General features: G+C 48.1%; 1 protein-coding gene across 1 annotated transcript in view; it reads left to right on the top strand.

The window, feature by feature from the left end:
* Positions 1-612: 612 nt before the first annotated feature.
* Positions 613-27,737, top strand: part of CTNNBL1 (catenin beta like 1) — a 43,836-nt gene continuing 16,711 nt past the window's right edge. The window contains 12 exon segments of the mRNA XM_080354810.1: positions 613-740; positions 7,610-7,798; positions 10,161-10,267; positions 11,600-11,744; positions 11,747-11,753; positions 15,256-15,341; positions 17,490-17,583; positions 18,453-18,544; positions 20,691-20,763; positions 20,968-21,026; positions 21,363-21,511; positions 25,996-26,177. Coding sequence (XP_080210936.1) covers positions 711-740; positions 7,610-7,798; positions 10,161-10,267; positions 11,600-11,744; positions 11,747-11,753; positions 15,256-15,341; positions 17,490-17,583; positions 18,453-18,544; positions 20,691-20,763; positions 20,968-21,026; positions 21,363-21,511; positions 25,996-26,177 — 1,213 coding nt within the window. The 5' untranslated portion in view covers positions 613-710.

The following is a 27,737-nucleotide window of genomic DNA, read 5'->3' as shown; positions in this document are numbered from 1 at the left end:
TGCGATCATTATGTTATGAAAAATTATTTTAGCTCAAAGCTGTTTTTTTTTAAAGGATAGTTGAAATAAATTCAATAAGATTTTGGCCAAGTTGACTCTCTTCTAATTATTCATATTTGTTAAATTGAAAAATGCCTCTAATCCGTCAGTGGTTCTGCATCTCGGCAGATTACAGGACTATTTGTCACCTGGGCAAACAAGAGACCATCACGTCGCTCCCGGGGCTCGTTCTGGGGCTCGTTTCACGGTGGCAGACGCTGGGCAGGACGTGCTGGCGCTGGATGAACAGCTGCCCAGCCCCGTGGGGGGTCGTGGGTGACAGAAAACGGGGTAAAAACCGCCCGTTTTGGGAGCTGCTGGGGGCTCTGCAGGGCCCGTCCCCGGGGGTTCTGCCCCCTGCCCGCAGCACCGCCCCCCTGCCCACTCCTGCTCCTCTCCCGGTACCGGTGGCTCCCGGACAGGCGGGAGGTGCTCGGGCCGCTCTCCCCCCGGCGCTCCCACCCCTGCCCTCTACTGCTTTAAGACTCCCAGGGCTGCTTTACGGCAGTGTGGCGACTCCCGCCTCTCGCTTTCCGGCACCCGTCCTCCCGCCTCGCTTTCCGGCAGAGTGGCGCCCTCCCGGTTCGCCCCCGCTCCCTGCCTTACGGCACGGTGTCGTGCGGCTCCGGTGGTTGGCGACAGTTTCCCGGTGGCGGGGCCCGGCCGGTGCCATGGACGTGGGGGAGCTGCTCAGCTACCAGGTGAGCGGCCCCGCAGCGGCGCTCGGGGGGCGGCGGCGGGGCCCGGCTCGGCTGCTCCCCTGGGCCTTGCCCGGCCCCGCGCCGGTGGGAGCGCTCGGTGCGCGGGGAGCGGCCCGGCCGTTCCTGCTGCCCCGCCGGGCCGGGGGGAGCGCTGCCCCGCTGCGACCCGGCTACCGGCGGCTCTCCGGGAACGCGGCTCCGTGGGGCCGTTTGTCCCGGGCGGTTCCGCGGCTGTGCCGCCCGTGCCCGTTCGGCTGCTCGGTTCGGGCTTGCCGGCTCCTTGGGTTGTGTTTTTTTTTCCTCCTACCTGCTTTGTGGCAAAACTCTTTTAATTTAATCTTTACCCAAGCATTTGGTGAAAGTTTCCCTTCCTGTAACAGGTTCCTTTTCTCCTGTGCCCGTTTCCCCTCCCTCTGCCCGTTCTGGCCGGTGTCTCAGGTTGGTTCACGGGCAGATGTGTTGAATCCCGTGTGTGGTGACACGGGGGCGGATTCCACGTGTTCCCGGTGCGTCAGGACCCAGAGCTCCGGTTTGTGATGATGTTTCAACCACTCTCATTGTGATTTGCGCACCTGACAGTGTTGGTTCGTACTTTAGTTCTGGGGCAAACTGCAGCCAGGGCCTTTCCCTGCGGAACGGGGGTGAGAAACACACCGAGACATGATGGAGTAGCGGGGTTACGTGACCTCTCAGTTATTACACTTGAGTTACTACACCCTCACTCAGATACCGTTACCTGAGCTGTTTTCCCCCTGCCAGCCTGGTTCATGCTGGGCCCGGGTCTCTGCATGTGTTGGGACGTGAGACGTGTGTTCTGCCAGTCAGGATGTGCCTGTACTGTCAGAACGGGTTGTTTGGAATGCATAGGGCAGGCAGGAAAGTTACCTTTGGGTTCGAGAAATTTCTTATCTTCTTTTCCCAGTGGTATGAAAACACTGCGGTGTGGCTGTGGGAATGGAACCCTGCTGGGTTCTGCTTGGCTCAGCCCGGGCCATTCTCCGCCGTGAGTCACTGTCTGACCCCCCTCCTGCCTCACTGTGCATGCTGAGATCTGCTCTGCCTTTGGGTTTCCATCACGACCGTTTTTCCTGTGATTTTTCAATATCATATTAGAACAATCGTTTCTCATGTTCCTTAAATTCTTTACTCTTCCCCACCTCAGTGACGGTTAATGATCCTGATGCAGTTTACACCTAAGGCGCGTAAAGGCAAACCTGTGTTGAACTTCTATTTGTTTTAATTTTTTAGCCAGGTTCTAGTTTGGATTTTTGTTTGTTTTCCTCTTGCCAAGCCACAGGATCCAATTCTGCTCTGTAGGAGGGTGCGCAGCTGCTTTCCCTCGATCTCACTGGTTTCTGCACAGCTTTCCCTGGGATGAGGTTTCTGAGATGAGGGTGGCCGCTCGTGGCAGCGCGGGGCCGGGTTCTGTGGGGCAAGAGGTAAAGAAATGCTGCCAAGGTGCTGGGTGTTATGATTTTAACTTCTTGCTGCTGAAATGATGCTTGCTTGCAGGACAGAACATTCTGCAGCTCTCAGGCAACTACTGCAGTGGTTCTGAAGGGTTTGTCCTTGCTCTGTGCGGTTCTGGTCTCTCCCCTGGGTATGGGTGGTTTCTGTGTCGGTAGCTGATGCTTCGGAGTAAGTGTTGAATTTCAGTGTCGATGAATTCAGTCCTCCAGAACTTGGTAAAATGGTGAAAACAGGTGAAAGGGGTGGAGGAGCAGGAGGAGATGACACTGGTGTGCGTCTCCGTGCCCTGGCTTCCATCTCGTGCTGCAAATGAGCCAGTCTGCTCAGCTCAACCCAGAATAATTGCTTGTCTTTTACCCTGTTTTGGATTTGTCTCTAAATGCCTGGTCTGTGCCCTTGCTCAACCAGGATGATGTTTTCCCTCAGTGCCAGAAGATTGCAGGCACTGTGCCACCAGTTCAGCACCAAGTGCCTGTCAGAGTGGGAAAAGGAAACTCTTGCAACAAAAAATACAATTAACCAGCACCTGGCGGTTTATACAAAGCTCAGGAATCCATAAACTTTATGTGTTGCTGCAAAACAGTTGCAGATGGTCTAAAGTGATGATTAAATATTGCTGCTGCTCTGCCCAGAAAGGCTACGCCTGGATGCTGTGTCTGGTCTCCAATTACAGAGGGTAATTAGGGGACAAAGCCAACTCTGCTCTTCTCAGAGATCTCGTTCAATTGTCTTGGGAAGATGTAAGGGGGATTATTTTAATACTCATTAAATGCAGATTTCACCGGTGTGAGCGATCATTACAAACTGCTAATTTTTTAATGGAATATTAGTAAAATCAAGTAACAAAAGCGGCAGTAAATAATAGGATAAGGGCTCACGTGTCTGAACGGCTTGAGCGCAGGTTGTGGTGGGATGGAGGAGGCCCCGCATAATTCCTGCTGCTGGCACAGCCGGTTCACTCTCAATGTGCGATATAATGGATGTATCTGATGGTGGAGGCGGTGTGGCTGAGCAGGAGCTCAGTCACTTTGCAGCCTCGTTACCTGCTGGCTCTTGTCCAGCCCATGGGTTGAACTGGGAGCCAAGGCTGTGCCGCACAGCTGGTCTTGGGTGCTGACGGGGCTGCGCGTGGGTCTTTGTTTGACTGTTCGGGGTGTGATCTTGGCCACTGAACTGCAGCGTGTGTGTCACAGCGGGATCGGTCCCGCCACCCACTGCGGGGTTGAGTCTGGAGGGGAAAGGGTTCGTTAGGTGGGCTGGTGAGGAGCTGTCTGTGTGTGGGTTCAGCACACATCTGCTGTTTCAATTGCCCCCTGTTTGTGTGGGTTTGGGGCTCTCGAGGTGTTCATGGCAGCAGTTCTCCCCAGTTCTAACGCTCAGATCCTGCACCAGATAGGAGTGTTGTGCTTCAGGAGGTAAAACCAATAACCAGTAGGATTGATGGTAGTCTGGTTTATCACAAATGCCGGAAACAAAATGCAGAAGGGAGGAAAGATTCCCCCGGGGATTCAGGGCTGCGTTCGTAGCCCAGCGCTGCGCAGGTTCTGCAGGGCTTGAGCAGCCGCAGCCACCGCCGCCGAGCTGGCGGCACAGAACAAGCTGCATCGCTGATGAAGATTTATTTCAGATTTTATTAACAAATAATTTGTGAGCTGCACAGTAACCAGGTTACTCGCAGAGCAGCTGTCTTGGTGTGGAGCTCCATCCCTGAGACTCCTCCAGAACCCAGTGTCTGGAGGGGCTGGAGCCCTGGGGCTCAGCCCGGTGGGTGTGGGTCCCTGTCCCCACACTGACAGGGGCCCTGTCCCCAAGCTGTGGGTCGCTATCCCCATGCTGCGGGGCAGCAGCTGCACAGAACGGCCAGCGGGGCTTGAGCAGGTTGCGTTTCTCTGGCATGGGATGTGCCTGTGCCAGTGGAGCAGGTACAGCCCCGGGGCTGTGTGTCCCCACAGGGACTGTGTGTCCCCGGTCATGTTTGGAGCGGGTCTGTGACGGTTGGGTCTGTCAGTTCACGGCCAAAAGCGCAGCTGAAGGCTGGAAGAGAAACAGATAATTCTCCCTTTACTGATCACCAGTTTTTGTTGACTTCATTGGAATTTATAAATGTCAGGGTTTTTTACAGCTTTTTTTAAACCCTTTTTTTGTGTGTGTGTGTGCATTGATACCAGTGTTAGATTTAAATGAAAATGTCTTCTGAATAAATTACTGTGAATGCACTGCATTCAAGAGGAACAAAATTAAGCTTAACTAACAAAACAATTTAAAAATGCTTTTCTTGTGCATTTCTTAATGAATTCCATCTTCTTGCCAAATGCACCTTAGCACAACTGAGTAAAAAACCCCACGATTTATTTATCAAATGATTAACTTTCCTTTTTCTACCAGAAAGCAAAACTTGTGTAGATGTTTGTGAAGCCATGAAATTATTTAAATGAATATGTTTAGACACAATTTATGTGTTTGCTTAGCAAAATGCACCAGTCTCAGTGCAGCAATGTACGTGTTTAATTCTGTGGGTTTGTATCCATCCCATAGCAAACACTGTCGTGATACGAAGGTGGGAACCAGTGCCCAGGGCTGGTGATCCCGTGAATCTGGTGCTGGCGGCCGCGCATCCCTGCGAAATGAGCACAAACCCACGGGCTACACTTAGGTCTTGATTTCTGGGTTCTAATGGTGCTGGTTGGAAACCTGCAATGTTCTTGGGAAGGTTTTGTGTAACATCAATAACAAAAGGAAAAACCTTAATGCCTTCTTAATAGCGTTTGCCCGGGAATTCAATTACTGCCGATTGCCGGCGTGTTGGCAGCGTTAATGACGGCACGCGGGGCACCTCCATAATTCATCATCGTGATTTCTGTTGTGTTACAGACGATTCCTCCCCCTCAACAATGCATACATACGAAAAAGGATTAAAAGATTGAGGCTGGAGCGGGGTGTAAATTCTGCTGCTGCGGGCTGTGTGCTCAGAGGAGATGGGGTTGGTTTCATGATGGAGTTTGAATTTGGGTTTTGTTCAGGTGATCAGTCCCTGTTGTTCGGCACTTTGGCTCTGACAAGCCCCCGCTCCCTCCGTCCCTCGTTCCGCTGCCGCCTCCGGGGATTTTGTTCCTTTTTCCATCTTAGAAATGGGAGCAAGGAATGAGATTGTGACTCACTGCATGAGGAGCGTTTGGGACAGATCTCAGGTGGCTTTTTGTTGTGAATTTCAGGACTTTTGTGCCACTAATTTCTGTGTCTGTGGTTGTAACGTTACCTGTCAGAGGTGGTTTGGGATGAATTGGGGGTTATCGAGGAGTGAGTGGAAGGACAGACCTGGGTGCCCTTAGAGGCACTGAGCAGGGAATATATATTAACCAGAGCCTTTCCCTAAGAATGTCATTTAGAACAACACCTTTTTTTCTTTTTATTTTCCTTATTGAATTGTTGATTTCTTGGGAAGGGTTTGAATTATTTGTTGTGAATGACACATTTGTTTCCAAATTGTTCTATGTGAAATCATATTTTAATGTACCTAGAAGATAAGTAATAGGAATTTGCTTAGCAAACAACCAACCAAACATAAACAAACCCCCAAAACTGACCCCCCCCAGCCCCAAACCAAACAAAAAAAATCCAACAAAGCCCAACAACCGAAAAAATAAAAAATGCAACCCTGAAAATCTGCTGCCAAAACCCTCCAAGCAAATAATTTTTTCATTTCGGAGGACCTCTGGGTGTGCTTATGCTCCCCAGCTATTGCATTATGAGCTGAGTAACTGCGTTAAAGGTGCCTGAGAGCACTGAGAGGAGCTTTGAGTCGAGAATGGACTGTCTGGAATGGACAGAGTGGAGGAGCCGTGGGCAGGAAGGGGCGGAATGGAGGGGACTGGGGCTGCAGCTCCTCAGCGGCGGTTTGTGCTGAGCCCTCGGCTGGGAACTCAGTTCTGCACCTTCCCGGTGCTGCCGGGCTGCTACCCCTCTCCTCTCCTTACAATTAACACTTCGGTTGCTTTTGGGGGGTGAGGGTGATGTATCCTGTTTTGTTTGTGTGGGTTTTTGTTTGTTTTTAAATGTGTCTCCTGAAAGTCGTTTTCTTGTGGGCAGAGTTTGCATTTGCTGGTTGTTCCTTTGCACAGCACTAAGGAGGTGACGCTCTCGGGCTGTGCCGAGGAGCTGCTGCAGCAGCTCTGTAGCTCCCAGCGGGTTTGTCTCAGAGGTTTGTTGTCCCCAACCTGCCAGGAGCTGGAAATTCCCCTTTGACACCCGTGTGGGGCCTGGCAGGAGAGTGGCACTGTCACCTGTTCCTGCTGCAGCTTTAAATCAAATGGAGAAGAGCCCAAATCTCAGTGGAAAGCAGCCTCACATCGATGTGATGTTCATGGTTTTAGACAGAGATTCCACCCAACAGAAAAATGGGGTCTTCCTGCCAGGTCATGTTTTATGAACTAGGTCAGACAAATGCTGGACCTGCTGGATTACAAAATCATCCACCAGGAACTTGAGCAGCTGATAGGAAGTAAAAGTATTTTTCCAATTGTTTTCATTGTTCTTAGCACACAGGCTTCTTTTAAATAGTGAAGAATGAAGCTTTGTTTTCCTGTAGGTACAGAGCATGCAGTACTGCCATTCCAGCTTGTCTGTCCTTCAACAAAATGTGAGACACCCAATCTAATATCCTTGTGGGTTTTGAAGGGAGAATTTTCCCTTCTGCTGCAAATATTTAATCCCTTTTTGCCAGAATTAAAACATGGGATTAGGATTAACGGACTTACTCTTTTCCCTGGCAAATTACCTTTAATTTTGACAATTAAGTAGAGAATGTGGAATGAGATCTGAAGTTGTTGGAAGCCAACTATAGAGGTGGTGCAGGCCCTGCAGAACTGCGGCAGCCGGCGATGCTGCTGTCCTGCAAACCCAAACCAGGCGCTGAGGCTGCAGCGGGGTCAGCAACCTTGAGACAGGAGGACGGGAAGTCAAAGCACGGTAGGATGCACACAAAGATTTAACGTAGTCTCATATACTAGGAGGGTAAATTCTCTTTTTCTGCTCTCTGAGCTTGTTGCTCTGCTGTCTGTATGTCGTGGGTTTATCTCCCTGCCGGCTGGTTCCTGATCCCCAGGCTGCTGATCTGCTGGTCTCTGCAATATTGGTTACAGAGATCCCTGCCCGTGACCTGTGTCCATGGATCGAACCTGGCAGGACATTGACACAGCTCTTGGCAGAGCCATTCACCCACTTATCTAATGTTCCACCTCACTAAATTAATTTCCTTTCAGCTTCCAGAGTTGAGAAGTGTTGTGTAAGCAAATCCTTTCAACAACTTGCAAAAATTTCCTCAGTACATCTTGTAATATTGGGGTTCGGGTTTGCAAGGGTCACAGAAGCTTTGTGTTCATTCACGTTATTTCTCGATTTAGCCCAACAGAGGGACAAAGAGACCCCGTGATGAAGAGGAAGAAGAAATCAAAGCACGTCGGAAACAAGCAGGTGCCCGCGAGCACAGTCGGCACAGGGAAGAGGAGCCTGTTGCTGTGGATGAAACTGATGATGAGAAGAAGAAACTTCTTCAGATAATGGAGAGAGATGGAGAAGAGGAAGAGGAGGAAGTAAATCACTGGTGTTCTGGGAAGCGGGGAGGCAGCGGGAAATAAGCAAACGCTCAGTCACCTCTCCGTGATTTCAGTTTCTTTCCACGTAGATGATAACTGGTGATTTTCTTGTGCCTCGTGCAGCTGGAGGTCCTGACTTTACTTTCCTGCCCTGCAGGGTGTTCATTCATTTCAAATGGGCTTCTCAGAGATTTCCTCTGAAGCCTTGGGGAGGGCAAAAGGGAGAGGGAAGGGAAAGCTTTCAAGCCTAATCTCTGTTTTAGGCTGGGAATAGCCAAATCACCTTCTAAAATATGTTTTTAGGAAATAGTTTCTGTATTCTAACTGGTTTTTTTAACTTTGTTATTCTTGTCAGTGCCCCCAGCCCCGCAGCCTCTCCCACTCCCCCTCTCTATGTCTCTGCAGCAGCAGCAAAAAGCCACCGTTCCTCTGTACGAGCAGGGCCTGGGGTCAGAGCAGGGGGCAGCTGCTGTCAGGAGTAAATGATTTCCAGCCTTGGAGACAGAAATCCGATGCAGCCTTGGCCTTTCTGCCAGGGGCCAGGGAAAAGATCACTTTATAAATGCGACACATGGATTGGTATAAATCTAGAAGATATTTGCTTCCTGCTGCCTGTGTCCAGTTTGATAAAGAACCAAGTGAGATTCACCACTGCACAATCGTGTAGATTTGTAAAATATCGTGTCCTCTGTATGCAGCATTGCCAGCATTTGTCTCTGGAAATCTCCCTCGTTTGTTTGACATTGAGCTATTGCCATTACAGTTGTTGCTGATGGCAGAGAAAGATTATGTGGGATTTCTGTAGCGTTGTGCTCCAGGATGAAGGGACATAGCCCGGAGTCCTCTCAGCTGGTGGGTCCTGGGGGTTCCCGCGGCTCTGTCAGGTGCAGTTCTCCCATCTGGACCTTTTAAGGACTGGAAGTCCAAAGTGTCTTTGGAACCAAAATCTCTTGTTTATTATCCTGGAACATGGTTAGTATAAGTGCCATCAAAATGCACTTTGTAACAGTAGATTTGAGGAAAGGAAGCTGATCTGTAGGACACTGTGATGCTGAATGCACAGGTAACACAAGATATAGAGCAGGCCCTGATGCGGATGAGACAGGGGGGTGTTTTAGAGACAGTGAAGAGTCGAACGAGAGGGGGAAGCAGAGCCGGTGTGTGTGACAGTGCCTCGGTGGGCTGGAATCCCAGTGCAGGGAGAAGATGGTTTGGGCAGCTCAGTATTGATGGACGAGTGGTGCCACGAGGGGGATGGTGCTGGAGTCCCAGACTGTCCTGCTGGGAGGGACCTGCAGGATCATCCAATGCAGCTCCTGTCCCTGCACAGGACACCCCGAATTCACACCAGCAGTGTGTGCTGGGCCTGAGGCTGCAGGCAGCCCCATGTAAGGGAAGACTTGGGCTGGTGCTATCACTGTCATGGAGTTTGCTGAACAAACTCAAGTTTTCTGTCTTGCGCAAGATGCCTGCTTAGAGCCACTAACCAAAGAGTCTTCGACACCAGAAGCAACTCTTGATTTAATCCCGAACAGGAGATGGGACACACAGCTTGGCTTAAGATGTGAAGGGGCTTGGTTTGCTTTTTGTTTTGAGAACTTCTCTTTAATAGTGGTTGTAACATAGTCAAATAAAGGAGAGGGAAGAGGTTACACAAGAAAATCTATATGATCAATGTTTTATTAAAAGAAGTGCATTAACTAAAATAATGAAACAAGGAAAATAATAGAATCGTGTTTGTAGGTGTCAGGGAGGCAGCAGAAGTTATGCAGCTGATGTACATAAATGTGTATTGCCAGCTGAGAAACACCTTAGAATTTCAGAAATAAAAAGTACTAGAGTAAAATGTTGATTTTTTTTTTTCTTTAGGAAAAGACTTTAAAATAAAAATGAAAACTTATCCAAGCGAGGAAAATACAAAAGAACATAAACTCGGGGCAGTTAAATGTAGAGCTACAAAAAGAAATAACACAGTGGACTTCAGAAAAGAAACTCTCCCTGGGCATGAGCTGCCAAGGCACATTTTACATGTCAGCAGCAAAATTCTCTGTGTGTGTGGTGGTGCCTGGTGCTCACAGGTGTGAGCACAGCTCGGGGAGGACGAGCTGTCCCAAAGGGTTTGTTTGTCATTGGTAGTTTCAGAAAGCGCAGGGGAGCTCTGCTGGTTCCTTCAAGGGTGAACCCTGGTTTGCACCAGCCCGGTGGGCGGTTTGTTGCGGGGAGCAGGTCAGGGGGTGCAGGGGGTGTCCCGGGTCCCCTCAGTGGGGTGTCCCGTGTTCCCCTCGCGCTTCCCATTTGCTGCCGCGGTCGGACCGTCCTGCCAGCCCCAGCTCTGTCCTCTGCCCTTCCCTCTGCTCAGGAGGAACCTCTGGATGAAAGTTCAGTGAAGAAGATGATTCTCACCTTTGAGAAGAGATCGTACAAAAACCAGGAGCTGCGGATCAAGTTTCCGGACAACCCAGAGAAGTAAGATTGTGCTCGGCCCCTCTCTCTTACTGCTTTTTTCAACCCTAAATCAATTTCCTGGATATACAGTCATTTTCAGTTACACAAGGCTTATGTAACAGCACTTATTGCCATGTAGCTCTCAATTGTATTTGAGACTAACTTTTTTAATTAAAAATGGCATTAAGGAGATGCTGGTGGTGACTGGTACATGGCCGGCAGCACAAAGAGAATAATTAGCAATGAAGGGAAAAGTTCTAGTTTATTAATAACAACAGCAAGAATTTAATAATATGATAGATTGTGAAACTTCAGCACTAAACCTCATGTTGTTTTTATTTTGAGAGCGCACACATTCAGTAAAGTTTGGTGAGTTGGTGTCTGGGTGCTCAGAGCAAGCGCTGAGGAGCTCGGTCCACACTGCAGTTCTCCCTTCTGGGTTTCTGTTTGGTTAGTTGGTGTCTGTGTTCTCAGCCCATGCTGCAGTTCTCCCTTCTGGGTTTCTCTTGGCGCTGGCTCTGAGCGGTCGCTCTCTGCTGACAGGCAGCTGGTGCGTCTCTGGGGGGTGGGCTGGAAGATTGAGACCCTGGGTTGGGGAGTTTTGCTTTCCAAATAATTAAAGATTTCACACCATCATTTTGCTTGAAGGTGTTGTGCTTCCATATGCAATCAGTGGTCCGTGTGGGAAGGAAATAATTCTATAGTATGAAGCTTTCAGGTGAGCAGAGCGGCTGAATGGGCTCTGAAAGCCGTCACAGACTTGGTGTTTGGTTCCACACCTGTGGTTCTAGTGAACCGCTTTCTCCTTTCACCGAGATTTGTTATTCACGTTCCATGAATTTCTTCCTACATTTGAGTGTCATTGGGTTTTGTCCAGTTTACTGTTTGTTCCCTTACTCAAATTCTTTTTATGGACTTTACTTCAGCCTGATACAATTGCCACACTGATATGTGGCAGCCGGGGAAGGTGCATCGCTCTGGAGAATTGATTTCATACGCAGGTGGTTGTTTTCAGGCATAGCCACAACCTCTTGATTTTTCTTTTTTTCTCCTAAGTTCTTGAACTGATTTGCAGAATTGGAACAAGTCTGGTTATGTCGATGGTAGGAAGGCTCCTGCTGTCGTGGTTGAGGTTCAAGGGCAGTCTCAGGACAGGAGGCAGCACAGCTGCCCTGGAGCTCTGGGCTCGGGATGTCAGCGCTGAGGGTCAAAATGATGGGGCCATGTTCAGCCGGGGTGATAAACCTGCCCTGGAACCCACTGGGAGGGCTGGTCTCTGTTCTGAAAAGGGCTGTGCAAGACCACAGCTGATGTACTTCTTCCTTTGTATTAACGGTTCTTGTCTTGCCCCAGGTTCATGGAGTCGGAGCTGGATCTGAACGACATCATCCAGGAGATGCACGTGATCGCCACCATGCCAGACCTGTATCACCTGCTGGTGGAGCTCAATGCGGTGCAGTCGCTGCTGGGGCTGCTGGGCCACGACAACACCGATATCCTTCCGTCGGTAAATCAGCTCTCACCCGAGAGGCTTTCTGCAGACTTTCTGTGTCTCTTAGGTCCAGCTTTCACAGGCTTCTGTGTGTGTTTTTTCTCTTCTTTCCCACTCACTGAATTTATGTCTCTTTATTTTTTCTTCCAAGTGAAAGCCTTCTTTGTTCAAGTAATATTGATTCTGAGGTTTTCAGTGCTGTTATTCTGTTTTCCTGTTTTATGGACCTTTCATCTAGGCTTGAGTGGCTGCGTCAGAGCGTGAACAGATGAGCAATAGAGGAAAAGCTCAAGTATGGGCTTAGCAGCGCAGAGCCTTGATCTGTGTGCAGACTTTGTCTGGAGCAGTCCCAGGAAAAAGTAAAGAGTTTTACCCCTTTTTGTTGAAAGCTGAGCTGTGACGCCTTCAGCTCTTTGCCATGAACTAGCTCACCACAGTGCCACATCTTTGTTTGCAAGTGTGATCAGTTCTCTTTAATTTGGTGTGCTTGGGGCTCTGGGTAGCCCCTCTGCTTACCTAAATATCCAGAGACATTTCCACGCTCAGTTAGTTCTTGTGTCACTGCTCGTGCTCCTCTGAAGATCTGAGGACATCTCAGAGAGGGTTTTCTGTCTATACTGCTAGAGATTTTGGTAGTTTTGAAGAAAAATAGTGTTATTTTTTTACTATCCTGGTGTCTTGGTGCTTGGCCACCAGCTGATAAATACACCTGCGCCTGGCTTACCATTGTGTAACCTCTATAAGTGGAGCTCGGCTTGCATTGCTTGTGAAATATTCTATGGTGGATTAAGCGGAGAAATTGTGAGATGATTTAAGAGATGGTGTGTTTGTGTCCTGCAAACACCAGTGAGCAGAGAGAGCGGTAAAGCGGGGTGGAAAGAGCGGTAAAGCAGGGTGGAAAGAGCTCTGCTCTCAGACTGGGGCCTACAGCAGGATTTTCTTTTTCTCTTTTATTGATTCATGACCTTTGGGAAGTAATTTATTCCTTATTTCTTTGTTTGTAAAGATGTAGGCAAGCAGCTTTTCTGAGGTGTTTTGAAATGCGCTGTGTTAAAAGGACTATTAAGTGTTCAGCGTTGTGCTCCGATGCACAGATCTTGGGTTTGTTTTTTAGCACTTTTCCTTGTGTTTAAGAATTCATAATTCATTCTTCCTAAGTGAGTGCAGCGATCAGGAGATAAAAACAAAGCATAAATATTTTATTGCATACTCGTTTATATTGGAAAGCACTGCTATGTGTTTGGCTATTTTGACTTGTATCTAGCTGAACCTCGATGCGGTGGAAAGCTGATCCTTGCAAACAGCACAGCTTTCATATCTCTGATCCAGAATGGAAATTACTCTTAAGTGAATGTTTGTTAGCAGTTTGCTGTCGGAGGGAAGCACCTACAATGCAGAACCAGTTTTGTGGCTATCACCGTTCCATTGCTTATTTTTTGCCAGACACCACAGGCTCTTTGTGTATGACGTGCACGGTGTGAAGAGCTTGTACCGGGTTTCTCATTCACAAGGCAGATCCAAGCGGAGGGGATGCTGAGCAGGGTCCCAGCTGGAGCCTGCGAGAACGCGCTCTCTCGTCTTCTCAGCCATGAAAAGCTATGTCCTGGGGTCACTGCGGCTGTCAAGGACTTGTCAGTATTTCCACTGTGAACTCTTTTTAATTGGTTTGCAACTTGCCTGTCAGTTAAGTTTATGGGTAGAAATTTGACCTGTGAACTGCAATTTTGAGAAAAATACATTTCTTGTTATAAAACTGCTGAAGTGTTTTCCCATCCGTTGGAAGCAGGACCCAGGCTGTAGCGACGCCTCTGCACTGCGCTGCTGCTCACGGACAGAACAGAAACACCACTGAAGGGAAGATCTAAGCACAAAAATAAATTGATACAGCTCAAGTTTTGTAATGACTTCTTGTTAAAACAAATGGAAAAAGATTTTTAAAATGAGTTCTTCAAGGAGAGGACTAAACAAATGGCTCTTCAGATGTGATTTAAATATCGTGTCTTGAGGGACTAATGCAAGGAGACAAAAGCGATGTCCAGAGGGAGCAAATAATCTACTGAATGATTCATGCAGTTGTACACAAAACATGTGAATGAAAGATGATCACCGACAGGATTTTATTAATGAAAGACACAAAAACTTCAAGTGAGGTTTTGCTTTTCTGTCCCCTAAATTCTCTAGGACAACTGATGCTCTGGCAGGAACACGAGCTCCCTGGGCAGTGGAGCCTTTTCCCTTCCCGGGCAGCACTTGGCATCTCTTGAGCTTCACAAGGTTCATATCAGTCCCTTCCTCCAGATTTTGGTAATTAGTAGTTGATTCTTTGCAGAATAAATGTAAGGCAGGTTATTTTCTCTTAACTTATTGAGTCGTACTGCAACTTGCTTTTAAAAATGGTACCTGGGCACCTTTGGCCATGTTTTTGTGTGAGCAGGAGTGACTGTGCCTGGTGAGGAGTCACCACCCGGCCAGTTCCTGGTGGCAGGTGCAGCGGGAGGTGACATTGCCATCAGGAGCATGTGCAGAGAGCTCGACCTCGGGTAGGGAGCGCTGTAAATGAAAGAAAGAGGTTGTCTTAGTGAGACACATCTGCTGTGCTGAGACATGGGTTAATGTGGGCCTGGGACAGGCAGCTCTCGCAGCCTTTCTTCAGCTTAGATAAGTCACAACTGGAACCTTGCTAAGGAAAGACATGTGAAAATGCTTTTCCTGCTGCTGCTCATGTGTCTGAGCAAATGCACAAATAGGAGAACTGGGAGCCTGGCTCGTTAGCTGGGGCATTTTAAAGAGATTCATCACAAAGTTGTTATATAGGACGTGCAGAAAACTGCGAACCCTGTTCTGCCTCAGTGGGGCTCAGGCAAGATTGATCAGCGCGTCTGAGAGAATGGGGAAGTGGGTCTAATGAGCTGGAATATGTCTCGTCGTACAGGAGGGCTGTGGAGCAGCCAGGGAACCGTGTGTTATGCAGCTTGGAGTTAATGAGTGAAAATGGGGCTGGCAGAAGCTGTGCTGCTCCTGCAAGGCCTGGCTTAACGGTGTGCGCTGGCCTAATTGGGCTGGGCAGAGGTGATGGCGGCTGCTCCTGCTGTGGCAAGTTACAGGGCTGCCGCTGAGAGCACAACACCCAAATCACATTAGTGGAACTTATATCTTTTTGCTTGTGTTCGATCTTGACAAAGCAAAATGGTGCCTGGTTATACCAACTCTAGAAATGTTGATGTAAAAAACTCAATAAATATCAAGAAACAGTAAAATTGCCTGAGACAGTAAGCAGACAATCATGTTCATTTTTATCATTCCTAATTGTTGGGATTCCCTGATTTAGGTGCTTGTAGGACCGAGTGCTGAAGTGTCTGTGTGCTCTGGGCTCAGCTGTTCCTCCCCTCATGCTGGAACATGTTTGGCTGTGTTGGATCGTTGTACGAGCGCACTGGCCCCAGAGCGCCCTACTTGGGATACTCCGGGCATCTGCCTCTGTGTTCATTGTCCTTAACACCTGCACATGTTTCCATAGCCGTGGTGGACTTGCTTCAGGAGCTGACTGATATAGATACTCTCCATGAGAGTGAAGAAGGAGCTGAAGTCCTCATAGACGCTCTGGTAAGTAGTAGCCGCTGGATTATTTCGCTGCCTGAGCAGCGTGTGCCCGTGCAGCACCGCGGTGTCAGAACTGCCGCGCTCTGTGGCCGCGCTCACCCCGGTGCCCTCGGGGCGGAGGTGGCTGGATCAGGGGCCGCTCACCGCGGCGGGGATGTGTGCTGGGGAACACGGCGGTGTTTTGAGCGGAATGCCAGAGTTTGGGGAACAGATTCTTCTTGCCCATTGTTCAACCACTTCTTTTTTGGAAGGAACACACTCACATTGCAAGATTTGTGTAGGATGGGAGATTTTTTTTGTGCAGGGAGGAAGAATGAGGTAATATTTGTGACTTAGTGTTCTATTGAAAACAGGAGCTCGATTTACCTCCCTTCTTGCAGAACGGGGTGAGCTGGTTCACCGTGAGAAGCTGCGGTTTGTGGCAGGGCTTGGGTTGGCTGAAGGACAGTGAGGCTGCTCTGATCTCTTGCAGGGGTCACCAGTCGTCTTCCACTCAGTAACTCTTGTTTCAGACCCCAAAACCTGTGCTGGAACTGGGATGTGTGTTGTTATAGTGAGGGTACGTGTTCTGAACAAGAAGTAAGAGTGTGAAAGTTTTCGTGTAGCAGAGCTGATGCATTTTAAGGGCGGAGGAGGGTTCAGAGGTACTGATCCTTTTTGGCACAGAGGTTAAACAACCCCAGAAGATGACCTGTGTGCAGCAGAAGGTGCATTACTCAGTCTGATGTGCTCCCTGCCCGGGTAACTCTTGAGCGGCTCCTGGTCTCCAGGGTGGATCTCCCTTTCCTGGCGTTTGCGCTGGGTGTTCCCTGCTCCTCGGCCACCGAACTGAGCACGAGCCCTCCAGAGAACCGATACCAGCAAAACCTGAGATTTACATGTCTGTCCTACCTTGGGCAGCTTATGCTGCTGAATTGCTGCATTTGTGAATCGCTGTGGCTGTGTTGTGTTCTGTAACTATTATGTTGAAATGGAAAGATGGGGAATTGCGGGTTTTCTTTTGTTTGCTTTGTTTAGCTGCTCTGTTTTCTCCTACAATCCTTCTTGTCCGGTCACTGTAATGTTACCTTGCAAAGGTTAATGACAGTGGCCTGCAGCCGAGTTCTCCGACTGGCCCCTGGCTGTTCTTAATTACTGTGCCTTCGTGGAGAGATTGCTGGATGAAGGGAGTGGCAGAGAGGAACTGCTGGAGAAGATGTTTTCTGTAAAATGTGCAGAGAGGTAGTAAATCAAACAAAGTTCTTTTTCTGTTTGCCTTGTCACCAGCCCATTGATAACAGCCAAGTTTTAGAGGTTTTATTGTCCTCCTTGAAAGAAACAGGTCAGGCAGAGCTTGGGAGAAAAGCTTAGATATTTGCTTTTCAGATTATTTTTTTTAAGGAAGTAGGTATAATGTAGGGTATTTGTGAAGATTGTTGCACTTCCTTCTACAGCGGCTGAGATTTGTATTTTTTCCAGGGGTTCACTGCGCCTCAAGCTGGTGAACAGTGTTTGAGTTGGAACTGTTATTTTAACTTTTCCAGGCTCACGTCCGCAATGCAGAGTGGGCCAAAGGCTCTGCCCGGTCACAGATACCTGTGTGAGTGTTTGGTCGGAGGCTCCACCTGCGGATGCAGGTTCCTGCTCCTGCTTTGTCTGGGTTTTGGCTCACTGAAGTCAACTTGGTACTTCCATCTTGCTGGGATTTAGATGCAAGGCCTCAACTGGTGATCATTCAGCTTTTGGATGTGAATCTTCGTGTGGGAGGGTTGTTCCTCCAGCTCTTTGTGCCCGTGGAGGTGGAAGGTCCAGCACAGGTGTAGGCCACTGACGTGGGGCCGCGCGCCCTTCAGAGGGATTAGAAATCAATCAGGCTGCTTCAGGAAATAAGGCTGCGACAAAGTGCATGTTTGCCTCCAGATGTTTTTCTGTTTAATCTGAAACACGAAAGTTGTTTAATTAATTAGAACAAACATAGTGCCAGATTTACTTGGTGATTCCTTCTCTTCCTCTGAGATGTTCAAGCAAGATTGTTAATGTCTTCTGCTTATGTCTGGTAGGATTTTTCAGTAGGGCTTATTGATTTTTATTATTTATTAACAGTATTTCGCCTTCATCTTCCTTTTTTCAGTCATCTTTCTTTTCATCTTTCCCATGACCCCGGTGATTTAGGTGGAGGGCCAGGTTGTGGCCTTGCTGGTCCAGAACTTAGAGCGCCTGGATGAGAGTGTGAAGGAGGAGGCGGACGGTGTCCACAACACGCTGGGTAAGTGGCTGGTGCGCAGCCTCTCGCTCCCTCCTGCCCTTTGAGCGAAGGGGGCGGGTTATCTCCCCGCTTTCCCTCCTGACTCCTTTCCCTCTGAACTGCCAACATGACAGCAGAGGACCTGGAGCAGCTTTTGTTCAAGCTCAGCTTTAGCTGAGGTGAAGCCTGGTCCCTGGAGCAGTGTTTGCCCCAGGGCTGCTCTGAGGTGTCTCATCCCACAGGGAGGTGATGACACTCAGATGAAACTGCCCTGCTCCAGGAAGGCTCCACTGCTTATGTATTTGCTACATGCTCATCTGTCAGCTCTACCTACTCCCTTAGGAGAGCTGCTTATGTCTTAGGAATAGATTTAACTTTCAGGTAGCAAAACGTTTGTATTTCATATGAGCACGTTGTTACCTCTGTGTTCCCCGGTCCTTGTACAACAGTCACTGCTCTGCAGTGTCTCACTGTTAGTAGCATTTAGCCCATCATCTGCTCCTTGCAGTTGTTTGGGATTGTGATCTCCCGAGGACTGGAAGAATGACGGAGGCTGGAAACACAAGTTTTGGAATTTTTAGTGCCGCTGTTGGTGTTAGTTTAGTTTTGTGCAGTGAGAATTGCTGCTGCTGCAGTAGAGGGAGAGTGTCTCAGGCTTCTTCCAGCAAGGAGCGTTGCACTGAGGATGGACTATGTGGGCAATGTGAAACCTGAGAGGGTATTGTACACCTGAGCCTAAAGTCTCACTCAAAACCCAGGTGGTTTTGTAAGGAAGATGTAAGTTTGAGAAGAGCAGCGCAGCCCTAGGACCTTCTGGCCAAGCAGTGTCAATCCAGCCAGGGCTGAGCAGCAGGTGGGGCAAGGCGGCTGTTTTGTGTGTGTCTCCCCAGCCATCGTGGAGAACATGGCGGAGTTCCGGCCGGAGATGTGCACCGAGGCCGCGCAGCAGGGCCTGATGCAGTGGCTGCTCAAGAGGCTGAAGGTGAGCGGGTTCCTCTGCGCTGGGACGTGTCACAGCACAAACCGACGGGTTACAGGCCCAAAGCTGTTTATTATTGGCTCTTGCCATTGCTGTAGGTTATCTTTGTGACAAGATCTAACATTTGTGAATACAGTGAACTCGAAACGCCTCAAACTGGGAAGTTTGCCCCTTTTAAAACTCCTTATAAACTAGCAAAATGGAAGGAGTTGGCTTTACACAATGCGATGCAAGTCTGTGAGTAGAAGTACTCTCACTTTTGTAGTGTTTGCCTAGAAGAGCATCTGATGTTCAGTCGGCTTGAAGGTTTTCGCTTGTTTTTGTGGGAGGTATTTTTGTTGACATGTCCCTCACCCTGCCATGAGAATGAGGGTCTGTCCACCACCCAGCGCTGAAGCTCTGCTTGTCCCCTTCCCCAGCAGAGCAGCTGCTCTGCACCTAAAGCAGCCCTTACAATAAGCCAGTTTTACATATATGTTAAGAGAAGCCAATTTAAGGATGAAAAGCTAGAATTCAGGGTTTGTTTCCTCTGCAGTTGAGTTTAAATGGACATACTTCTGTCTTGTCTTTATATTGTAAACGTCTTACAGTAGAAAGTGTCTTTTTTTTCTGTTGATATAATTCCTGTATGGTCCATGGCTGAGGAATATAAAAGCTTATCCGTGAGCAGGGAACCTAACAAAGACCATTTCTGCCTTTCCTTCCTACATCTCTAACACTTTTTTTGAGTTTCGAGTGATGTCTTTTTTTAACGGCTGCTGGCGGTGGCTTTTTCTTTGAACTCATCTAATTGCCTTTTGAATTTAAAATTACTCTTTGATATTCTTAGCGTCCTGTGGCAGTGAGTTACACAGTTAAGCTCTGTCTTGTGTGAAAAGATGCCTAAACATTCCCTGGAAAATACTGTAGGGAGGTTTGTCTCCTACAGAACTCATGAAGAAAACTTAGCAAACAGATTCTGTCTTTTTCCTGACCTGTTCGGAAGGCATCATTAGCACTTACACATTTAAATGTCTTTATAGTCAGAAGGCCTCTGAATCACAGAAATACTCTCTCAGCTTTCTAAGTGTGCAGAAATTCCTCTGTACCCCTCAAATACTTGTTAGCAGAAGTAACCTATAATTTCTCACTACAGGTAGTAGCATAATAATATTCTTTTTGCTTAAAAACAAAAAGCGGAGTTAATTTTATTCCAGGCAGGTGTGTACTGAGTGTGGCTCTGCTGCCCGCCTTGTAATTACTCTGGCAGCTGAAAGACCCAGAAACTTGGGAAGGTAAAATAATCACAACGTGAATTCCCTTGCCTAGTTCCACAGAAAATAAACTCAGTGCTGCGTGTGTCTGTGTGAGCCGTGCCTGCGCTGGGCCGTGTGCTCAGTGCTGCTCTTTCTGACCAAGATGCTGTCGCGGGGAGCTGCACGTTAATGGAACCCTCGCCCAGGCGCCTTTGCTATTGGCAGCACGTGGTCTCGAGTCTCTGTCCCTACCAGATGTGTTTGGGATGAAACCAGGACCTCAGCACCTGGGCAGAGCTTTGCGCTGCTGGAGAAGGGCTGTGGGATGAGTTAACATCAGGGTTCTGTCCACGTCTGACACACAGCGCAGTGCGAGTTTCTGTTTTCTGACTCGGCGTCAGGTTGTGTAATTGTGTTCTGACTGTCAGAACCTCCTCCGAAGGCTCAGGTGGACAGCTTAATAGCTCACTGCTCCACCACAGTCGGGGTTTGATGATGTTGTGGGCAGCCTTGAGAGAGCCACCCATTGTTTCCTGCCGCGTGCCGTAGGACAGCAGCTGGTGCATGCTGTGCCACGGTTATAGAACATCATGGAAAGTTCATCACAGGAAACAGATCCTATGTTGCAAAAACCTGACACTCTTCTCAGGGGTTTTGAGCCAACTTGGTCAAACCTGCTTATGGAGGACAGCATGAGGGACTGGAGCGGAGCTTCTGCTCTTGTGCACAGGCACACATATCCCGCAATCAGAGAGATTTATTGCTGTTTTGTCACTGAGGCACACTGCAAAGTTACCACTGTTCTATGTTGGTTTATATGTTGCTCACATGTTGGGTGATTTGATTAATGTGTTCAGATGAGTGAAATGCAGAGAGCCGTGCCCTGCTGAGCCTTGTGTTCTTCCTGCCCGCAGGCCAAGATGCCCTTTGATGCCAACAAGCTGTACTGCAGCGAGGTGCTGGCTATCCTGCTGCAGAACAATGATGGTGAGCGTGCCCCGGGGATCCGCAGCGCTCCTGCCCCCGTCCCGGGCAATCCCGTGAGCACTGTCTCCTCCCCTGCAGCCATTGTGCTCTGTCAAGCTGTATTGATTTTGCTCACTGATGTATCAGTGTTAGACGGCTGTAAAATCTGACAGTTAGCTTCATTTTTCTCTCTCTTCTTCCCCCCTTTCCCCCACCTCCGTCTAGACAACAGAGAATTGCTCGGGGAGCTGGATGGGATCGATGTGCTGCTTCAGCAGTTATCGGTGAGTAATTCCCTGCACCCTCTCTGCGAGGGTGAGAGGAGGTGGGGAGTTGTGGGGCCAGTGCTGTGGCCGTCCCGAGTGCTTTGTGTTTGGTGCAGGCTTAGGCCTGGAATAACTTCCACATGAGTGTGTCATCCGTGCTAAGGGAGGTTAACCCCTGGTTTACAGATCTTAATGCAGAGGTGTGTGGGAGTTACATTGCTTTGTTTATAGTGACATGGCAAGTTGGAGTTGGGCAGGGTGCTTGTGGTGTAAAATGTTTGCATGTGCTCTACAACAGCCAGGACAGAATGGAGCCCTCCGTTTTGGGGTAATTCTGCCATCTTTGCCATGCAGGTGTTCAAACGCCACAACCCTGGCACAGCAGAAGAACAGGAGATGATGGAGAACCTGTTTGACTCACTGTGCTCCTGCCTGATGCTCAGTTCCAACCGCGATCGCTTCCTGAAGGGCGAGGGTCTGCAGCTCATGAACCTGATGCTCAGGTACCCTGGTCACTTTGCCATTTTCTGCCTGCTCTTGACCTACCAACACTTATCCTGGCTAAATACTTGTGTTTCTCTGGTTATAAAATGTCTGTGTTAGCATATTTGTCCATTTTCTGTTTCTTTTTTTCCAGCGTATAGTTCGACCTTCTCAGACATAATAAAAGCTCCTCTCTTTGTCTTTAGCTTTGTTTCCTAGGAAATGGGGATAGTGCAATAGGTGCTGGAGAGCAGCCGTGCAGGGTGACCAGATGAAACAAAGCTGTGGGGCAGGCCGCGAATCCTCTAAGGATTTCAGAGACCCCTGTGAGGGTGTGAGGGAACCTTTGGATGTCTCTAGAGAAAACGTTTTTCTTTTGTTCCCCGGTTCAAGATTCACACTGTTGTGTATCCTCTGAGCTGATGAATTTTTGTGGATGTTGATACAAAAATTGCTTTTGTGACACAGGCATAACATGCAGTTCTTGTGACGTGTCTTGTCACACCACGAGTCTCCAGGACTTCTGTGCTCTCTCTCCTGGCACTGGATTATGTCTCCACTGACCGGCTGCCCCAGACTGGGTCTGTCTGTCCGTCCCCAGCTGTGCGGCAGCTGCTTGGCCAACGCCAGCGAGCGGCGACAAGTTCCCGCAGTGCATGGCTGAGGAACGTGCAGCAGCAAGGAACTGAATAAATAGCCAAATGTGGATTATTCAAATAGGAACGCTGGGTTTTCTTGAGGCTAATTAAAGAAAAGCTTCAAAACTAAGACCGAGAGGGAGGCCTCCCTCTGCCTCTAGTACTAAGCTGCTAAGCTAACCTTGCAGAACTAATTACTTGGAGTTCTTGTGCCATGTGGGTGGGACTCAGCGTTTGGATTTTTAATAGCTTTTCCTTCATTTTTGGACTCTGCTATTTAGCACTCTCTGTACCAGGACCCCAGCTGGAAAATTATGACAAGAGGAAAACTTCTCCCTGAATGCGTTTTCATGTCCCCCCTGGCTAGCTGTGAAGGGATTAGGAGGGACAAAGCCTGACTTAACTGCCAGCAGCAGCTCTGTCTGATGGAAGGAGTTTCCAGGACCTCAATCTTTTGGTGCTCAGGAACCAAACTTATTCTACAGTCTGAATGGGATTGATAAAGTGACAATGGAAAACAAGTAACAGTTCACAGAACATTTTCTAGAAGCTTACATTGCTACTGTCCATAAGCATGGACTATACTGACAGTTGATTCTTTTTTTTAAACTTTTCTAGTAGTAGAAAAGCCGAAATTCTCCTCACCTGGCTGTTTGAGCAAATAACGTGAGCTGCTGGTTGAGTGAGTCTGATCCCAGCGCAGCTCCTGGCCTTGGCCTGTCCCACCCTGCAAGTCATTTAGAGAGAGCAGCACCTCATTGGACAGAGCGAGGAAACTTCTTGCTTCTAATGATGTCTTCAGACTAGAGTCAGAGGCATTAAGCTGCTGATTTTATTGCTGATTAATGTTTTTCTTCTTTTGAAGAGCTGCCAACCACTTTTTGTAGTATTTTGTACTATCTGTGGTGTTGACATGCCAGTTCATTCCTGTACCTTGTTTGCCAAACAAAGTGTGTGAGAACTGACACTGCAAGGTTTTGAGTGCTTGTGGGTTTTTTACAGATTTTAATATCCAGAAGCTATTTAATGGCTATTAACTCTGCTAACCTCTGTTGTCTTTGGGAGTTCTCCTGCTGTATGCTCACAGGAGCTTGTTTTTTTGGTGCCACTTTGGTAGTGGCAGGTTAGAGTTGTGAATGGGGAGCGATCCTCATTATAACAGCTGTGACCAGAGAGCTGCACCGGAGTGTTCGCTTCTGTGTCTTCTTGATACCTTCATGATAAACAGCAAAGAACAGCAATGCCGCTCTGTTGTGATCGACCACCTCGCCCACAAACTGGGCAGGATATTTTTCTCTCCTGTCGGTGTCCTCTGAAGACTGGGGGAAGAGATCTGTTATTTTTTAGTTTTTATGTGGAAGGCGGTTAATCATTGTACTATGGTCTGTATAGATGAAAGGACAAATAAGCAAAGTTGAAAGTTTATTGACATGATGTGAGATAGATAAGCTGCGTGAGAATAAAGATATCAGGCTTGGATCTCCAGGACTGTCTTGGAGAACAGAGCATTCTGTATCTCGTGCTGCCCAGTGCATCCGGCCAAGCTGTTCCTTTAATAATGGTTGTGCACACAGACCTGCAGGTGAGCGTCACGTCTGGAACGCATTCGAGATGTTCCTGTGGACACAAATGAAAACAGGACTATGTTCTGCACAAATGCCAACAGTGAAAATGTTGTTTCGTGTGAACTTGCACTGGTTTATGGGGAGCCAGCGGTGGCACCTGAACAGGTGCCCGATGTGGCTGATGTGCTGTGCACGTCCCCAGCGTGTCCTGGTCACGGGCTGGCGGTGTTGGGGGGACTCGCCCTTGGACGGCCCTGAGTGGCTCAGGGAGCTGAGGGTTTGGGACAGGGACAGCCTGTGGCAGCACAGACCAAGGGGCAGTTATGAAGCAGGGTAAGAGCACGGGTATATGTAACTATTCGATTGGCATCTCTGCAGCAATGCAGGCTCGTTTAATTTATAGAGTGTCTTTGTCAATAATAAGATGGTTTGTCAAGGTGGCAGCCACCAGTAAAAAATGTATAAATGTCATATAGAATTGAATTAAATATATATTTTTTTAGGTCAGGAAGCACAGTTTTAGTACACAGTCCCTCAGCCTTGCCTTGGTGACCTAAATGCAGTTTACCTTTCAAAGCCAAAGGACAGAAGCCCAGGCTGGTACTGTGAGTTCTGTGCACAGGCTGGCAGGGAGCTCCTGGCTTTGGCTGCAGAGTTGTGTTGGGCTTTGGAGGAGACGCAGCCGCTGCGCTCCCAGGAATGTGGCAGAAAGAGTCTCCATTGCACAGGAAAAGTGCCATGTGGCTTTCCCAGTGATCAACTGAAGGTGTGTGCATGTGTGCACAGACAAACACAGCGACGGGAGCTCAGGGAAACTTGCATCACTTGGGCAACACCATCTTCCTTCTGCAGCTGCTCAGCGGCTCTTCGTGACCCTCAGAAATGCGTTTGCTCCCGCACAGCAAAACCAGCTGTACGGCTCCACGGCTTGGCCAGAGTTATTTCAGGGTGTAATTTTTGCAATCATTGAAATCCTTTTATATTTTCTTGTCATGCTGTTCCTAATGACCCCATGGAAACTTAGACTGTCTCTTTACTAAATCTTCTGGTTAATTAAACAGAACCATTTTATGCAGCACTTCCCAGGAGATCTGGTATTCTGCTTTTGCTGGTGTTTTGGAAACCGAGAGATTGTGTTATGCTAATGTGGAAGGTCCAAATAATGTTAGCACCCTTTTGTTTTGAAATAATAAACGTACCAAAAGAGTTATTTCAGATGTGATGGTATTAAAAGGAGGAAAACTAATGGTCAGCAAATCAAGGTGTAATTCAGAGCTCCCGTGAAGCCTGAGGTCACCCCTGTTTGGTGATACTCATGTGTGCTTGTCTTTGCGTTAGTGTTCAGCTAAAAGTTACCTCAATAAGCACAGATGAGAGTAAGATAAACTGCTTGCCCTCTGGCAGGATAAATATTTCAAGTAAAATCAACTCTAGACAGTCCAGTCAAGCAGCTATTGATCTCTAAAAGCCTGAACTTAAACCCAATGAATATTCCAGAGATCAGCTCTGTGCAACCTTCCTAAATGCTGATCAATATGCAATTACTTCCCCTGAAAACATTTCTCATATTGTCTGGCCTATGCAATGCTCCCTGCTCAGCTCTCTGCTCTTCGTTGTGTCATCAGATAGTTTAAATTTTCCTCTGGATGAATTATAAATTCCTCTGTTTCTAGTCTGAAAGGTACAGAGCTTTTGGAGATGGTTTTCAGACTATCTGTGTGTTATTGGTGTGAGTTAACCAGTATCTGAACTCATATTAAACCGGAATAGCCCACAATCTGTCTGCATCCTTCCAAAGGTAATTTCTGGAGATGGGTTTTCTTTTTCGTAGATGACCACCCAACTTACTCCTTTATTAAACTGCCTTATTGCGAGATCTAAATCCTCACCTTTTGGTGTGACAGTGTTTGCCCTGTGTGCCCAACCCAGCCTGCCCTGCCAGTGCTTGTGAGGTGGGGAAGCAATGACTTCTTCAATAGCCGAGAAATAAAAAGTAAGAAAATGAAACCATAACAATAAAATATATAAAATGAAATAAAAAGAAAATAGAAAATAAAAGGATACTAAAAACATTTTAAAAAGAAATAACCGAGAGACTATTCTCAGCCACAGTTTTGAAAAGAGTATTTGCTGACATAATGTTTTGGCTCCTGGAAGAAAATCTCGCTTAGAGCTTGTGCTCAGACTCTTTGCACTTTCCCTGTCACGTTTGTTTCCCTTCTCGTGCTGTATTTTTGAAGTAGTGTTGTCCAAAGCTCCTCATGCCCCCGAACATTGTAATGTGCAGCTTTCCCTTGGCAGGGAGAAGAAGATTTCCCGCAGCAGCGCGCTGAAGGTGCTCGACCACGCCATGATCGGGCCCGAGGGCACCGACAACTGCCACAAGTTTGTCGACATTCTGGGGCTCAGGACCATCTTTCCTCTCTTCATGAAATCGCCCAAGAAGATAAAGAAGGTTGGAACGACTGAAAAAGAGCACGAAGGTGGGTGTGCTGCCCAGGACGGGGGGCGGGAGCAGCACCTCCTAGGTGCACTCAGGTCCAGGCTCCTGCTTGCTGTTACTGTCACTGTCAGCTGTTGGTGACACGCTTGCCCTGCTTGTTTTGGTAGCAGCAGTGCCTGGCAATTCCATTTCATGTGCTGTTAATAAGTTATTTTACTCCTGTAGGGTCTGTTGTTTGAAGCTCTGACTCTTTGATGCAAAACTCTTTTGAAAAGAGTAATGAGGCAACTACAGATGTCACCTCAAAAGCAGCGTTTTCATGGCTCTGAGCGCTGGAGTGTGACTCGATGAACATCAGGCATTGCAGAAATAAACTGCAAGCTTTTGAAGTTGCGCTTTTTTTTTTGTTGTTTTGTTTTTCTATTTTTTCCCTTTCTCCCCTGGAAAATTCTGAACAGAAATCTGCTGTGAAGTATGACTGCAGAACCTTCTGCTGAACTGAATCCCCAGCTCGGTCCCTCCCGCTTCTGGTGACTTTGCCTTTTCCATTTGGTTAATAATTGACTGTGTCTTGGAAGAAACTTTAAATACTGCCAGAGGTGCTTGACGTTTTGTGGCAGTTTGTTACTCATCTCAGTTCTGTAAAGGGTGAACGGTGTTGAAAGCTGAAGAGGTGTCAGTGGGTGTCAGGATTGCCAATATCCGTCCTGGCGGCAAACCAAGGGGAACGGGAGGGAGACGACAGCAAACCGGGAGCTCTAAACCCAACCAGCCCGGCTTGGAACTGGGGTTTGGTGCAATGAAATTGCGAAGAGTGCATTTCCACTGAGATAGTGGGTTTATGGGATGGTTTGAAATCTTCCTTTACAGTATGAAAACAAGGTGATTTAATTCCTACTGAGAAAGCTCAAGCTAGAATACAAGCTTCTGAGTCGAGATCTGGGTCTGTGGCTCACATCCCTGACTGAATATTTTGGTTTGGGAAAGCGAGTTAATCTCTGTCTCATCCGCTTCATCTTGAGACTGCAGATGACATCTGTGGCAACAAAGATGCTGAAGGGAGTGGAGCATCTCCCTTATGAGGAAAGGCTGAGGGAACTGGGGCTCTCTAGTTTGGAGGAGACTGAGGGGTGACCTTATTCATGTTTACGGATATATAAAGGGTGAGTGTCACGAGGATTGAGCCAGGCTCTTCTCGGTGACAACCAATGATAGGACAAAGGGTAATGGGTACAAACCGGAACACAAGAGGTTCCACTTAAATTTGAGAAGAAACTTCTTCTCGGTGAGGGTGGCAGAGCCTGGCCCAGGCTGCCCAGGGGGGTTGTGGAGTCTCCTGCTCTGCAGACATTCCAACCCACCTGGACACCTTCCTGTGTAACCTCATCTGGGTGTTCCTGCTCCATGGGGGGATTGCACTGGATGAGCTTTCCAGGTCCATTCCAATCCCTGACATTCTGTGATTCTGTGAAAGTCTTGGCTGCTGTGAGGATTTGGTACCAGTCTGGAAAACCCTCACAGGGTCAGTTCCTGACTGTTTCTGTGATAGCGAAAAAAAGCAAATCTGCCCTCAGGAGAACGGAGTGATCCGTGCAAGCAG

The sequence above is a fragment of the Nesoenas mayeri genome (genome assembly GCF_963082525.1).
Source record: "Nesoenas mayeri genome assembly, chromosome: 16".
Lineage (NCBI taxonomy): Eukaryota > Metazoa > Chordata > Aves > Columbiformes > Columbidae > Nesoenas > Nesoenas mayeri.
Note: the sequence above shows the minus strand (reverse complement) of the source record. Positions and strands in the feature narration are given on the sequence as shown.